The sequence below is a fragment of the Pangasianodon hypophthalmus genome, chromosome 9 (assembly GCF_027358585.1).
Source record: "Pangasianodon hypophthalmus isolate fPanHyp1 chromosome 9, fPanHyp1.pri, whole genome shotgun sequence".
Taxonomy (NCBI): domain Eukaryota; kingdom Metazoa; phylum Chordata; class Actinopteri; order Siluriformes; family Pangasiidae; genus Pangasianodon; species Pangasianodon hypophthalmus.
This window is the reverse complement of record NC_069718.1, coordinates 22,570,907-22,587,433: the sequence shown is the minus strand read 5'-3', so window position 1 is coordinate 22,587,433 and position 16,527 is coordinate 22,570,907. Positions and strand designations below refer to the sequence as shown.

Genomic DNA, 16,527 nt, shown 5'->3' with positions numbered 1-16,527 from the left:
AGTCTTACATGACACATTGTTTTGTGATATTTACCTATTTTTCTCTATTGCTTTTCATTCTTATAGGACAGATGATACTTGAAGATAAGCATATTGGCTCAGGTATATGTTTGACCATGATCTGTTCTGATAGTTGTGTAATACAGAACACAACAACACCATGCCCAACAACACCACCACTTCCAGTAACTTGCCCAGAATGGGGAGTAACTGTAAGTATGTTTTTTTCTTCAATGCTTTTAATTACATAACTCAGCCCGTCTGTATATTGGCAATATGTTTTTAATGGTATTTAAAGGGAAGATTAAAATGGCAAGTAAATTTGTACCCTCACACCCAAAATTAGGAAGTCTTGTCAGACTTGCCAAACATTTCATTAATAGGTAAATGTTAGACTTGGTTTATATCTTTAACTAACTGCAATGGTACTGAATATGTACTGGAAAAATACCCCAATGGTTGTAAAATAACTCAGAAATAGTTAAATTATGGCAATTGTATGAATGCATTTTGAGATCGTTAGATTTTACAAAAGTCTGGATGATAGAACTTGAAAGCATTAATTTTTATGTTTTTTTTATTTAGACTAAATTAAAATTAAACATTCATCCAACTGAGAATGGCAATTACATTTATAATATTCTGTGAATATTTACAAGTCACTGTAACAAAACTAATATGTTGTGTTATGCTGCATAGACCAGCGTTAAAATTTTTTTTGGTTATAGGTAAATGAGACATTTGTGATATGTAACTGCACAATGGCCAGGTGCATTGAAGACAATATTATTGAGATCATCCCATACGAATGTCCACCTCTTGAAAACATCACTTGTTCAAATGGCAAACCACCTGTGGAGGTGTATGACAAGTATGGCTGCTGTAAACAACATGCTTGTGACTGTGAGTGAAAGGCATGCTCCCATCTAAAGTGCAAACAAATGAATAATACACATATTAATGAAATATTTAGAACTGATTCATATACTTTGCTTCCAAATTTAGATCATTATGTGAATGTTGGCTAAATAAGGCCATCCCTGTTGTCTAATAAAAAAAAGTTAAATGATTTAAATTAAAATTTAATATTTTAAATTTAAATATACTGCAGGAAATACAAGCAATAAAATATTTTCTCAATTTCAGGCTATTGTGAAGGCTGGGGTGATCCTCACTATAAAACATTTGATGGCCTGTTCTATAGTTATCAAGGAGAATGCACATATGTTTTAATGGAGGAAATCACGCCTTATCACCACTTGAAAATTTACATTGATAATGTCAATTGTGACCCCCGAGAGTCTGTGTCCTGCCCGAGAGCTGTAATTGTGTCCTACAATAATGTAGTGATCACACTGAAAAACCACAACCTTATAGGAGCTGCCAAGCTGGAGGTGAGATTTAACACCAGAACATCTACACAAAAGTATATTATTGATTTTCTTACAGTCAGGAATAGTGAAGGTATTTTCTGAAATTGCATTGGTTATGCTAAGCCAGTAACTGCTTAACTGTGGTTAATTTATTACTTTTATCAATACAGGCTTTAATGGGCCTTTCTGCTCTGAAATTACCATTTCATCAAAGTGGTGTGAGGGTGGTGAGCTCTGGGTTGAACTTAATCCTGGAGATTCCAAAGCTAAAGGTTGTGGTGATGTTTGGAGTCACTGGTTTCAGTGTCAACTTGCCATTCCAGCATTTCGGAAACAACACTCAAGGACACTGTGGTATGGAAATATAAATGCAACCATTTTATAATAAAACAACCGTTTTCTTAATTTTGTTGAGTCCATAGTCATAGTGTGTTGTGGAATTAAGTGGAACAGACTGTGAGACCATTAGGGATAAATAAAGGATTCAAATAAATTAAACTAAATAAAATAAAACTATATCAAGAGATATATATTTATCTATTTACATTAAGCCTGGCATCAATAGCTATTCATGATTATTTTACTTCTAAACTTTATATCAAATTATTATATAATTGCATAATATATGCATAATGGCAATGTCCAAGCCTTGTACTTTTAATTCTCTCAGGTACCTGCAACAACAACCAGGCTGATGACTGCATGCTACCAGGGGGGAAACTTGTAGATGACTGTGCAGTAATGGCAAACTATTGGCAAGCTAAAGACCTGAACAACCCCGAATGCAAACTGCCACCGGAGGTGTCAACAACAGCTGCACCCAATGATTGTTCAATCAACACAGTGTGTGAGGTTCTGAAGAGCGAGTGAGTATTACATCCATTATCCACTTTGCTAGGTTTCACTTTTTAAAATGAACAGACTTTTTACGTTGTAAACTAAGATTGGATTGTTAAATTCAGCTAAAAGGTACAGAGACAAAAAACTTATAATTTCTGATACATTCTGTTTGCATTTATACCTGCATTGATACCTGTTTGTAACTTACCACGAGAATCTGATACCTGGCACTGGACTAATGTGGGCTGATTATCAGTTGATATATCATACTGCTTATTTTTGCATACTCATAACTAGCACAGGGCTAACACCAAAACCGCAGTCTTTCACATATCATACACAACTTTTTACAAATCTTGCTCACTTTTTTCCAGTTTGTTTAAGGAGTGTCATCCCCACCTCTCCCCGGAAAACTACTTCACTGGCTGCCAGTTTGACAGTTGTCGTATGAGCAACCCAGCTGTGGTCTGCACCAGTCTTCAGACCTATGCACTAGCTTGCTCACAGTTTGGTATCTGCATAAACTGGAGGAACCATGTTGATCTATGCAGTAAGCCAACTGACCATATGCAGCAGGCCATTTTATGAATACGCATCATCCAAATCTCATGAGAACATAGTAACAGAAAACAAAAAGCATGTGAAAAAATAACACACATAAGTTTTGTATTAAGTGTGCAAAGATACTGTATTGATGCTCTCAGAGTAGTTTGAGCTGTTTGTCCATAACAAAATTTTATGTTGTATGTTAATTCCCCAGCTGTCGAATGTCCAGCAGACAAAGTGTACCAAGCCTGTGGACCTGCTGACCCTCCAACGTGCAAAGACAGGTGTGCATTTATATCTAATTAATCTCTCATTACAAATCACTACATAATAGTGTGTGTTTTACCACACCATGCTAACCAATATATGTATATAATCTATCTCATCCTATCTGAAGTGGCTGTGTATGAATTTGATAATGCAGCTTTTTATGATTTAGATAAAAATGATAAGGACTCGTGATAAAGGTGGCTGATATGTGAATTAAGTCCAAAATGACAAAGACTGAATTTTTTTCCTAATGTCAATGGGAAGACAATTATTAAGATGTATTCAGATGAGGATGGAATTTATGAAGGTTAAGTGTCTTTTATTTTTTTTGCATTTATTTTTAAGGCTTGATGGCCCTTATATGAACGTGACTACTGAGGGTTGTTTCTGTCCTGATGGCATGCAGCTCTTCAGTAAGGAGTCAGGAGTGTGTGTTGACAAGTGTGGTAAGTAATTAGTCTGTCTCTATAACCTGATCGCATGAGATAAGTATACAGTCACCTCCAGAAAGGCAGGCAGAAATTATGTGGATGCCCTTTTCCAGAGCACAGGTTCCAGTATGGTTAATTATATTGTTAGAAAAGCCTTTTACAACCAAGTCTAAACTTCCTACCAGAGGCCACAAGGTCTTAGGCTGAAATATCATGGTACTTAGCAGAATTCTTGATGCCATAATTCTGTACAAGAGCCGCTGGACCACCAGCCACAAAACACAACGCAGCCCCAATGTATCACTGGTCTACCACTATATTATACAGTGGGTTTGGGTGCTGTTCTATGTATGCAGTGTCCATCTTACATTCAGATGATGTTTATGACCAAATATTTATATTTTGGTGTCACCTGACCACAAGATAAAATTATAATTGTAGTTTCAAGTTCGGTTAATGCATTTTGTAGGTTTCACCGAGGAAGGGCTTCGTTTGTACAACCTTCTCAAACAGCTTGGTATTATGGTGGCAGCATCTAATAATCAATTTTGTAACTTGGCAAACTTTTTAAAGGAATCATATATATATTTCTTTAACTGAAATAATTACTTCCACTGGATAAACAACATAATAATACTCTCCAGACACAACATGATCCCTAAATGTCACTTTCAAGGACAAAACAAATGTCACACTTGTACCATCTGGACTGTAAATATGTGTGCAGCAGATAGTCAGTGGTGAGTTGTTAAAATAATTGTGAAGTTGTGCCATGCTCAACTGGCATAATTAGTGCAGAGGCAAGGACTGTTTGTCCACCATGCTTATAAATTAAATGAATTAATAATAATAAGAAGAAGAATGAAAATAATAATGATGTTACAGTGTAGTAATATCTGCCCCAATGTTTGATGTGTCTCTGTCTTTGTAGGATGCTTGGACCCCTCTGGTCAAGGACGAGAGGTAAGTTCAGGTCTTTCTTGATTAGTAAGTTAGTGAAAGCCACAATCCTTTCAATTGTAACAACTATTCTGTAACACCGAAATGCGTTCTCCTTGTTAGCCCAGGTCATTAGCCTAGCAAGGCATGAAGGCCAGGACAACTACTAGAATTAAATATATATAGGTAATTCTGCCTGGATTAATGGGTAACTGTGAGAAGATATGGACAGTTAAGATGTAGGATACTGACTGCAGTATCTGTAGAACCAAATAATACCATAACATTGTCTCTGATTTTAAATGGCAGTTTGGAGAAGAGTTCCAGCATGGTTGCCATGACTGTGTCTGTGATAAGGCATCTGAATCCATCATCTGTAAACCAAAGAAGTGTTCAAACGACAACCAAGGGACTTGCACCGATCCAGGATTTATTGTGGTCAATGTGACAGATCCATCGGATGCCTGTTGCACTGTGCTTACCTGCCGTAAGATAGGATCATTATTTTAGTGTTTGCTTGTGATTATTCTGTTGTATTATGGTTTGTTCTACCAAATACAGAAATCTTAACGGAGAATAAAATGCATTATGTAGTGTTTGTATGTAGACATGTTTCATAATGTAAAGGTTAGTTCTTTTTGTTCTGCTCTTCTGTTGTTCTTCTAATTCTACTGCCATCATTCACTGAAACTAGCAACATGGTTTCGTGTAAATGTGTGTTTTGCATGACTCCATGACTTTCTTGTATTTATTTCAGGCTGTGAGAGCAGCACCTGTCCCAGTGTAGATGACAAGTGTCCAACTGGCTACACTCCTATACTCAGAGTGCCTGAAGGGAAATGCTGCCCTGAATTCACATGCGGTATTATCTCTATACTATATGACAAATATGAATATTTTTCTGCATCTCTCATCATAATATCACAAATGTGTTCTAATATTTGTTTACAATTACATGGTTTGTTCATGCAGAGCCAAAGAAAGTGTGTGTCCATAAAGGACTGGAGTATGAGGTAACTGAGAAAGATTGCAGCTTTGCTAAAATGTCACACGCAGACTATGTGTTGCATGTTTTGTTGCTATAACATCCATGTCCTCTATGAATAATTACAAATTAAATCTTTCCATTCCAGCCTGGTACTTCAGTCCCTGTGGTTGATTGCCAGGAGTGTCACTGCACTTGGAACGTGGATCCGAAAACACAACTGTACAAGATCCAGTGTGGATTTGTGATTTGCGATGAGCAGTGTGAACCAGTGAGTTTTGGTTTACTTTCTCCCACAGTCCATATAACACTTTGAACAAATGTGTTCCTTCACTGATAATCTCTATGTGTACATATAATAACTTCAATTAGCTGCAGAACATTATCTGTTTTGGGAATTTATGCCTGGTCTGCAATGAAAGGAGTATGAATATACATTGAGACATGTGGGACAATGCTAATTCAGGGGCTTAATGCTCAGAGATAATGATGATAAGGTTCTGCGTTTGAATCTTAAGACCTCTAGCAAACCACTGATGGGTCCTTGGGCAAGTGCTCAATTGCTAGGATTGTATCATGCCCCGATTGAATGTCACTCACTGTAAAAGCAGTTACAGAATGAATAAATGTAAATGTTGTATTCCATCCCATACAGTATGGCCCATATTTTCATGATCATGTGCAAAAATAAGTCACAGTGTTATAAATTCTTGTTATTACCTGAACATCTGTGCAAAGAGCAGTGAATTGCAAAAAACATCTGGCTAAAACACACTGTAAAACTCAAATGCACATTGTGTGTTTTCATGCAGTTTAATAGGATTCACCCAAATGTGTGTGCATTCCAGGGCATTGGATTTATATGGGTTAATTTCTCATTTCTGTGATGGCAATAATTTTGGCAAGTCTAATATTGAACTATTTCTGTTAGACATATAATCATTCTATTAATTAATAATGTTCCATATGTAGTAACACATCAACTGATTTATATTTTCTGTAAGTTCTGTAACTTCTTAATCAAAAAATCCTATTTGTGAAACTTTCTGACTAAAGGAAATGCTTTTTTTAGAGAGCAAACAGATGTGTTTATCCTATAATGAAAAACAGAATACTGACTAGTTGTATTTTGGTCATTTGTACTCAAATTTTTGTTTGCTATTATGCAATGTCCCAGTTTGTCTGTGCAGAAAAAAGAAATATAAGTGAATGCCAAATATGTCATATTAGATTAATATTCCACCAGTAAGAACAGTGCTCAACAGTGTAACTGACACAAGCTAATGAATTTTTCTCTCTCTCAGGGATATGAGTATGTGGAATCAGACACTGCTGAATGTTGTGGAAAATGTGTAAAGAACAAATGTGTCCTTCACTACAACAGCACAGTACACATATTTGAGGTAATGGTCAGAGAACAATTGAGGTGTAGGAACATAAATATAAAAAAAAATATTTTTAAAAAAGCTGTAAAAAAAAATACTCTAAAATTAGTACAAATGTGATCTCTAAGTTTTGCTTTTGTTGTGGAGTATTCTGTGAGATTTTATGTATACTGGTCTGTGTGCAGAGTGGACAAGAATGGACTCCTTTCAGTGAACCCTGTAACAAGTTCACCTGCACAAAGATCGATGGAGAATATGTCATTACTAACTACAAGATCCAGTGCCCACCATTCAGCATCAGCAATTGCCAGCCTGTAAGTAACACACACACACAAGACTACTAACTTTAAGTGCTGGATTGTCAAACAGATTTGACAAATCCTACATGCATGCTTAAATTGCATGCTTGAATAGATTAACACAAAAATGGTACAATATACAGTATATGTACATTTGTGGGGGGAATTTGGCCCAAGAATGATGATTTAATATTTCTCATAAATTCTGCACTCCAAAATGTAACCTGTTTGTGGTTTTGTAAAGTTCATCACTTCAAAAATGTATGTTTTTCCAAGCATTTCTTTTTTATTGGTTTTCATCTGGGGTAGTAATAATAAGGACTTTTACTATCTATTATAGAAAATTGTTGTATCAGAATGGCCATTGTTGGAATTTATAGTAGAAATTATAATAAAAATGGAAAGTTAGATATGTTTTTTGTTTAAAGACTGCTTATGGTTAATTGAGCTTACTACCATACAAGAGAACAAACGTTTTGTTCTGATCTTTATCTGCAGGGCACCGTGCAGCTTTCTGCTAATCGCTGCTGCCAAGTCTGTGAGTAGCACTAAACGATAATGTATCTGATTAATATTAATGTATCTTTAGGAATCAGCCAAAACCCAGTAATTCAACAGCTACAGTAGTTCAAGAAAATTACAGTATCTTTTGTGTGTGTGTGTGTGTGTGTGTGTGTGTGTGTGTGTGTGTGTTTAGGTGTGGAGAAGGACAAGGGATGTAAAGTACAGACCACTGTTGATTACATCACTCACAACAACTGCCAGTCAAAGAACACAGTGGAACAAACACACTGTCAGGGACACTGTAACAGCTACAGCAAGTGAGTATACGTGCACACGCGCGCACACACACGCACACACACGCACACACACGCACACACGGAACTACTGTCCATCTGTAAATTTTCCGTAGTGTGTGAATGGGTGTGTGAGTGTGTGTGCGATTGTGCCGTGCGATGGGTTGGCCACCCCATCCAGGGTGTCCCCCGCCTTGTTCCCCGAGTCCCCTTGGGATAGGTTTCAGGCCCCCTGCGACCCTGTGTAGGATGATAAGCGGTACAGAAAATGGATGGATGGATGGAACTACTGTCCAAGCCATGCAGTTATACAACAATAATGCAAACCTTCTGACCAATCAGATTTCAGCTGTGCTGTGGTATTTCATATTTATCTGTTTGTCTGTCTGTTTCAGGTACAGTGAGTTGGGTTCTTCATCTTGTAGCTGTTGCCAAGCGAGCCACACCAGTAACCGCACAGTGACTCTGGACTGCATGAATGGAGATTCAGTATCCCACACCTATGTCCATGTGGAGGCATGCAGCTGTGACCAGACTAATTGTCTCAAAGGGTTCCAGGACACACACACTCACATAGGAGATACTCGTCGGAGACGCAGCTTCAGACTCCCCTAAGGATGTACTGTGACAACAATATCATAGAAAAAACAGTCACAAAAAACTCCCTATTTTGCATTTTTCTCTGAGATATTTAGAAAAGATTTCAAGTGCTTTATCATGATTATTTTTAAAGGTGTCTTTTAAAGGACCAGATTGCTTTGCTTTTAATTCAAATATATGTAGCAGTTTAAATAAAGAGCAGTTTAAAAGTCTTTGGTTTGTATTTGCTCATTTGTGATCAGTAAGACTATTTAATATAAAGAAACAGAATACAGAACGGTTATTGTCTGATACCTTGCTGTTATTCACCCCACACAAAGCAGACTTAAAGTAAACAATATGGTAATATGAGTGAGATGTGATCACTTTTTAAAATTCAGGTGTTTACCGTGTAATAACTAGCAAATATTAATTGTAATATTATAGGGCTTAATTCATTCGTCGACCAATAGTATGTGAAAATATCATTATTATGAACTGCAGATTCCCATACCACCACAAACATGTTTTTATCAGCAGTAAATATGTGACCATTTATTTTCTCCTGCCACAGAGTAAACATGTGCATTCAGAAAATCAACACATTTTGCCCTCATCACACTATGAGACACACAGAACCCTTTATACTATTGGCAAAAAAGCAAATGATGCACAAAGGCTACACCCATAGTGAATGTGTAAAGTGTGTCAGCATTAAAATCTGTGGCACGCTTTCAAGGGCACACTACCAGAAACCAGTTGACCCAGGGTGAACTTGTTCATGAGCTGATTTATTTAACTTTTAGCTTGTGCCAAAGCATTGCAAACAATTAGGAAAAAAGCACAAATAACTGCTTTTCAGATGGCACAGTCCTCTTGGTTTTTCTCAGCTTGCCCACATTCACAGACTCAGCTTACTGCTCAGAGAGCAAGAGATAGAGAAAGAGAGTGAGAGTGAGAGAAAGAAAGACAAAGAAACAGCTTGTTAATTTAAACAGCACAGATAGGTATCACAGGTGTCAGATGTACCACATTAATTATCCACATACGCTCAAAATAATAATAATAAAAATAATAAAAATAATAATAATAATAATAATACCAAAGTTTCAGTTAGCTCTAAGGCTTACCAGAAATCATTTTACCCTGTATCTACAGCACATACATCTGTTTTTCAAGAAAAGGGCCCATTATTTATAAAGGTTGTGTGGGAACACAGGTTGTGTGGGGAAGTTCACTGCATTTGTGAAGTGACTAGTAACTGTGCCGCCTGGCTTGCATGAGTAGTGTTGCAAATAATATGTGGATACCACCAAATAATTGTTTTGTGTGAATGCTTGTTAATGTGCTAACAGCATCCTGCTTATACAAGGTAACGTAGCTCCCATAGACACATCCTCTGAGTCTCAGTGGTGGAGAAGGACACAGTGCAAAGACAATGGTGTAAAACATAATAAATAGATTGCATTAGTAATTGTCTACCAGCCACCATCTGATTCTAACTTCTAAATCCTCAAACCCTACATCCTGCTGATTTAACATAGACCTTTATGTATATAAAGCCAAATCCACAACAGTTGGGCATCTTCTTTGATGATGCTCTGCCAGTGATTATATTAATTTCAGTTTCCTCCAGACTTTTTCTGGACTCTTCTGTAAATGAAATATGTTCTCAGCAAGGTTCTATTTCATTCCTCCTAACCACCAGGGATGGTGAGAATCACTTGAATACCTTCTTGTGCGTACAGTCATGAAGTGATGATGTAGTAGTCGATCTGAAACCATATAGTCATCATTCCCTTTCTTATTCTCACCTCATACACATACCTTAAGTGCACCATGAAGCTACCTGTCTTCAGAGCTACACCTTTTATCTCTTTATGGCTGTGGTTAGTATATTTCATACTTTTTGGAGCCATTCAGCTACTAGCTTGATTCTACTCAAGTAAAATTAAAAATGTAATTTATAGACACAGATGTTATTACAGTTGAAGTACATTATAAGTATACTACTGCTATTCATACTTAAATAACATACATTTAAGTACATTATAATACATTTAAATTATAATTCATTATCACTATCAATATACTGGAATACTTTAGATTTGAGGTATAATTAAATTTTAATAAAAATTCCATTTACGTGTACTTTTAAAAAAAATGCATACATAACTGTGCAATTAAATAGAAACAACTGAACACAATCTTCAGATCAGTAGTCCAGTGCCTTAACCACTGAGCTCCACTTCCCCCAAACAGAGTTGTACATTAACTAGGAAATAATACAAGGTCTCCTGCATAGTAGGCAATAATTTCTTCCACTGAGCCACTATTGCTTATATTACAACCAAAAGGCACTGATGTACATTGATATTTACATATGTATATCACAATAATAGCACTAAATCGCATTTAGCTGACAGCTGTGAATGTCCGCCAAATAAGATATATTTAAAAGAAGTCACTCAGTCCAAGTCAGTAAACTAAGCAGCTATACTTGTGCCAACCAGAAAAGGTAAAGTAAAAGCCTCAATAAAACCAAAAGACAGCAGAGTAAGTTTAAAGCATGAATTACTATCCATTGGCTTGAAAAAAAAAAGTCTTTAATAATATAGAAAGCTTAATATGACTCCAACCTGCCAGTTGACAATCCCTGCTAATAACAGAATTGAAGTCTGCCTCTCTGATATACCAATTCATCATTTAAATGTTTTTGACATTGTCTTTTTAAATAATACACTTAAGTAGACAAGGCAATCAAATACACTTTTGTTTAAGTATGTGTTAGTATGTAAAAATTACATTTACTGAAGTGTACATCTTACGTTTGATTAAAGCATACATTGAAAGGCAGTGCTTTAAAGTGTACTTCTTGAATAATACACTTAAGCTGATATTCCAGTTAAGTATGCCTCAGTATGTTAAGAAATACATTTATCCAAGTGTATGTTCTTACAACATACAACATTATTACTAAGTATAATTTTAAAAAATACAAAAAAAAGTTATTTTAGGTGTATTTCCAGAAAGTAGATGAAATAAAAAATGTAATTGTAATATTTTTTATGTATTTGAAGCATACTAATTATATACTTAATTAAGTATTTATCATTGTCTTTAATTAGACCTTGCTTTAAATTATGTTTTATTTAATATTTTATACGTGCAAATTATAACTAAAGTCTATTGCTAAGAGTTAAAGTCTTTGCTCACATAGCCAGCAACTCTTTGACAGAGACATCATTTAGATTCTTGCTTCTTTAAATAAATATTAGACAAAGAAAAGGAAGTCTAATTATAGACCAGAACTCCTACTTTGGAAACAAACTTGTACCTGTGTTAGTATAAGAGAGTGGGTGTTACACGCTCTTGTGTTAAGAAAAACATTTACCACTCGCACACAATGTCAGGAAAGCTTACTTAAACCATGTTTGATATCAAACACAAGCTTCTATATGTTAAATATTTATTTTTATATAGTGACTGAACAACTAATAAAAATGTTAGCTAATGCTCCACCCTCATCAGCATTCAACCAGTTCAGTATTGTGTATAAAAGCCATTTTCCTGTAGTAGTAGGACTGAGAGGAGGTTGAGCAGCTTTTTACAGCAGTGGCCTGGCATTCAAAGATGTCACAAATATGGCTGTTGTGTTGGCTTACAATAATAACTGGACTGCAGTCAACGCAACAAACAGGTTGGAGAGGCTTTGTAGAATTTAGTGATGCCATTCCAAAGTTATCATTTATATTGTGTCTGATTGACTGTTATTAATAATAATATTAATTCATATTTAGTACTTGAAAATCTAACTCTTCCAAATTACTAATTATTTATGTAATTATGTCTTACATTAAGGTTTGATGATATTATTGTTGTGATCAGCAATATTATTTGTTTACACTTCACTTTGCACTATTATATATAATTAACATTAATAGCATTATTAAAAATCACCCAAGAAATTTCTTGTGTGCACTTAAGAAATGGAACATTCCCACATCACTCCAATAATTATCAAGTTATACTACAGCTAGCCTATTTCTATAGCATTCCTCATCTTGTTGACTAATGTACTAATGCACGTAAAATTAATGCATTTTAAAGTATTTGTTTTGTATATGTTTAACCAAAATATAGTGATAGTTATCTGAAATTTTTAAAGTAAGAATTTTTAACATATTGAATTACAGGTACTATATCATAAGCAAAAAATCATTTATTGTTAGTATAAAATTTGCCATGTGCCATGAACAGTTCTTTAGGGTTGAAAAGGATCCTACACATCTGAAAACAACGAAATCAATTGTACATGTATATTTCAGCGTAACTTATTTAGCATATATTTTTCTGTTTGGTTTCTTTTTCCTATCTGTATGCAGAGGTATTTGTTGTTAACCTATCAGTGATCAGAAACATTATTATTTGAATTATTTAGTCATTTGTGGTTTATTGATGATGTAAAAAAAATTTTTAATCATTCTTTTTCTGGCACCTCCTGTGCCTCCTGCAATAGAAATGATGACGGCGACGATGATACCAGGTATGCAGTTCAATGTATATCATATAACTGTATTAATATACAGTAGCTAAGCGTAATTCTATTACTTAATTCTTGATAGACTGGGTTTTGGGGGGGAAATCAGAGGATAGAAAATGATGACTGAAAATGCAGATCACATTTTTTTAGGACATAACATAAAAAGATGTAAAATGAATGAAGAATTTAAAAATTGAACAAAAAAGAAATAGTCTAGTAAATGAGGAGATGGCAAGCATTCAAATCAGCATCTAATAAAGAGTTGAGTATAGTTTGGTGCTAATATATTGTTGAATGAGTTGTAATTATCACAGTAATCACTACAAATGAGGCATCCACCTCATCATTCAGCAATTTATAAAAAAGCACTTTATCCAGTACACCCAGAAAGCATGAACAGTTACAGCTTACAATTATAGTTCAGAATTTTACCCACATAAAATTTCCTTAAGATAAGAAATGTATTCAATTAAGATGCTGTCTCCTCTGATCTTCTGAATGAGGAAAAGAAGTGCTTCAAGGACGTTATATGAACAATGCTATGATTTAATTAATAGTGTCATACTTACGTAATTAATATTGTCCTCCAATATTGGCCTCCAGTGATATTCTGTAGTTTTTTTTCAGTGTATGTACAGCACAAAACATGAATTTCTTCATGACATTTTGTGGTTACATCAAACAGTCAGGCAGTGGCACTGGACATAATCACTCAAGAATAACGCATTTAAGTCATGAAACATGCCTCTGTTTTATGGCAAACGCCCCCACATGGCAACAACACACATGCAAATCCATAGTAGCACGTAAGTGTGTATACTAACATCTCAGGTCTGATAATAATAATGTGGGTATTAACTTGTCGCAACACAACTCCAAATAATGATGTGGTTATTTAGAGTTCTGTAGTGACAAGTTAATACTCATATTGTTATTATTATTATTATTATCAGACCTAAAATGTTACTATACACACTTACGTGCTACTCTGGATGTGTGAGGTTGCCATGTGTGGGCGCTTGCCATAAAACAGAGGCATGTTTCAGGACTTAAGTGCGTTATTCTGGAGTGATTAAGTCCAGTGCCACTGCCTGACAGTTTGATGTAACCACAAAATGTCATGCTAAAATTCATATTTTGTGCTGTACATACACTGAAAAAACTACAGAATACCATTGGCTTGTCACTACGCAACTCTTAATACGGCCCTTAGTGAGGTCTCTTAATATATACAGTATCTGACTCATCTTTCTATTTTGTTTTCCACCTAAGTGACTATGCAGACAAAAATGGAGGTGATCGTTAGCAATGCCATAGGTAAACATGTTTCTGTTTCTTGTCTACTACTGTTGATTGTCTAAAGTAATGCCAAACTTAACCCTAAGAAAATGTTGATAGGTGCTACTCATAATGGACAGGTCTGCAGTACTTGGGGAAACTTCCACTTCTCCACATTTGATGGCAATTTCTTCCAGCTTCCCTACACCTGTAACTACATACTTACCACCATGTGTGACAGCACTCTGTCTGACTTTAACATCCAAATGAGGAGGAAATACATTGATAACCTTCCTGTAATTAGCTCTTTTACCATAAAGCTGGAAGGGATAGTAATTCTGCTTCGCAAAGGCAACATTACCATGAACGATAAAGCGTGAGTATTTTTGTCACTGCAAAGACAATATTGCAAGCCATGTCTTGTGAGTGTATATGCTGAGAAAAATGTTTGTTTAACATTTTCTTAAACATTTTTAAACAGATTGATCATCCCAGGCTATTATAATGGAATTAGGATTGAGAAAATGACCAATTACATTAAAATCACCTCCAAGATAGGACTGACCGTGTTTTGGGATGAAGACAACTCTCTCTCGGTACAGTTTGATTTTCATTTCAGTTGCAATATATGCAAGGGGCTTGATAGCAAGTCAGCAGAAAGACATTTTGATACTGGGATAATATTTGTACAACAGTTAAGTTAATGTACTGAAAGTAGGTGGCAGCTTAACCCCTCCTCTGCTCAGATGTTCAAATTTACTTGAGCATAACACAACATTTAACTTCAGTTTGCCAATGGTCTCGAAGATTAAATGCAAACACTGTTGGTGCATGTAAAGTGTGTTTACCTACAAATAGAGGAAAGAAGACATTAAACAGGATGTCAGACTAAATGTCACAATCTAATCAAATAGTGAAGTGTTTTTTTTTAAAAAATGGAAAATTTAAAAGATCAGACTTTATTAGTCATCAATTCTTGTGAGTTATATACATAGGAAATGAACCAACATATTTGGATATTTTTGACAATTTTATCTTGAGCTGACTTAACCTGCAAATTTAAGACACTGTACTAATGCCCTAATCTACTGAAGCTTTTAGAATGGTTGAAAAATTATTATTATTATTATTATTATTATTATTATTATTATTATTATTATTAGCACATTAACAAATTAAACACATTGTATTGTCATGTATTATAAATGCAAATGCTAAACTTAATAATCATTTTTTGTTTGTTTTGTTCTAATTATTTAAATTTTATTATAATATAATTATAATAAGAAGTAATATGATCAAAAACTAGAACAACTAGGTGATACTATTCCATACATTCACATATGGAAATGTATATAAAATTTATGAGTCATCTTTGTTTATATCCTCAGATTGAGATCTCCACAAACTATAGGAATCAAACATGTGGACTTTGCGGGGACTTCAATGGCATCCTGCAGAATGAGTTCACTGAAAATGGTAAGCCAAATTAGTTACAAATAATTAAGTCCAAAGAACAAAGGTAAAAACTATGCACATGTCCTGTTTTTGTTGAGAAGGACACCACCTCATGGAAGAATGTGAGAATGAGAATGTGAGTGAGTCACTCATATTCACTTATATATTCAATCACTCATATGCTCACTCGATGACTCCCTGAATCCCTGACTTACTCATATACTCACTCACTCACCGACTCACTCACTCACTGACTCACTCACTGACTCACTCACTGACTGACTCACTCACTGACTCACTCACTGACTCACTCACTGACTTACTCATATACTCACTCACTCACCGACTCACTCACTCACTGACTCACTCACTGACTCACTCACTGACTGACTCACTCTCTCCCTGACTCACTCACTCACATACTCACTCACTGACTCACTCACTCCCTGACTCACTCACTGAGTGACTCACTCACATACTCACTGACTCACTCACTGATTCACTCACTCATAACTACAGTAAAAGAGGAAATGGGGATCAACATTTTGGCATTGAGGACAGTGATAAAATTAATGCTAACACCACCATAATGGTAGTGAAATAATGAACATATAGCAGTCAGTAAGGGCCATTTTACATTAGGCTCAGTGAGCATGTAGAACAACATACAGTAAGTAGGGTGAATTCAGATTTATTAGGACAAATTGGAATTTCTTGCCATTAATAAAAACAAATACACCAATATGTGACACTCCTCAAGGTCCTGACTACATATGAAGGAAAAATGTTTATATCATATTCTGA

The 16,527-nt window shown here is 35.3% G+C and overlaps 2 protein-coding genes across 2 annotated transcripts in view; both read left to right on the top strand.

Moving 5' to 3' along the window:
• LOC113529881 (mucin-2) overlaps positions 1 to 8,677 on the top strand; it is a 31,483-nt gene extending 22,806 nt beyond the window's left edge. The window contains exons 29-46 of the mRNA XM_026919450.3: positions 67 to 212; positions 729 to 903; positions 1,147 to 1,394; positions 1,544 to 1,727; positions 2,044 to 2,239; positions 2,588 to 2,763; positions 2,974 to 3,043; positions 3,375 to 3,475; positions 4,392 to 4,423; positions 4,709 to 4,886; positions 5,157 to 5,261; positions 5,372 to 5,412; positions 5,533 to 5,655; positions 6,689 to 6,787; positions 6,955 to 7,083; positions 7,567 to 7,606; positions 7,766 to 7,889; positions 8,261 to 8,677. Of these exons, the coding sequence (XP_026775251.3) occupies positions 67 to 212; positions 729 to 903; positions 1,147 to 1,394; positions 1,544 to 1,727; positions 2,044 to 2,239; positions 2,588 to 2,763; positions 2,974 to 3,043; positions 3,375 to 3,475; positions 4,392 to 4,423; positions 4,709 to 4,886; positions 5,157 to 5,261; positions 5,372 to 5,412; positions 5,533 to 5,655; positions 6,689 to 6,787; positions 6,955 to 7,083; positions 7,567 to 7,606; positions 7,766 to 7,889; positions 8,261 to 8,480 (2,387 nt within the window). The 3' untranslated portion in view covers positions 8,481 to 8,677. The remainder of the gene's footprint in view (positions 1 to 66; positions 213 to 728; positions 904 to 1,146; positions 1,395 to 1,543; positions 1,728 to 2,043; positions 2,240 to 2,587; positions 2,764 to 2,973; positions 3,044 to 3,374; positions 3,476 to 4,391; positions 4,424 to 4,708; positions 4,887 to 5,156; positions 5,262 to 5,371; positions 5,413 to 5,532; positions 5,656 to 6,688; positions 6,788 to 6,954; positions 7,084 to 7,566; positions 7,607 to 7,765; positions 7,890 to 8,260) is intronic.
• A 3,323-nt stretch (positions 8,678 to 12,000) lies between these two features.
• Positions 12,001 to 16,527, top strand: part of LOC113529882 (mucin-5B) — a 45,393-nt gene continuing 40,866 nt past the window's right edge. Inside the window, exons 1-6 of the mRNA XM_053237015.1 lie at positions 12,001 to 12,144; positions 12,964 to 12,990; positions 14,260 to 14,304; positions 14,386 to 14,641; positions 14,747 to 14,861; positions 15,657 to 15,744. Of these exons, the coding sequence (XP_053092990.1) occupies positions 12,078 to 12,144; positions 12,964 to 12,990; positions 14,260 to 14,304; positions 14,386 to 14,641; positions 14,747 to 14,861; positions 15,657 to 15,744 (598 nt within the window). The 5' untranslated portion in view covers positions 12,001 to 12,077. The remainder of the gene's footprint in view (positions 12,145 to 12,963; positions 12,991 to 14,259; positions 14,305 to 14,385; positions 14,642 to 14,746; positions 14,862 to 15,656; positions 15,745 to 16,527) is intronic.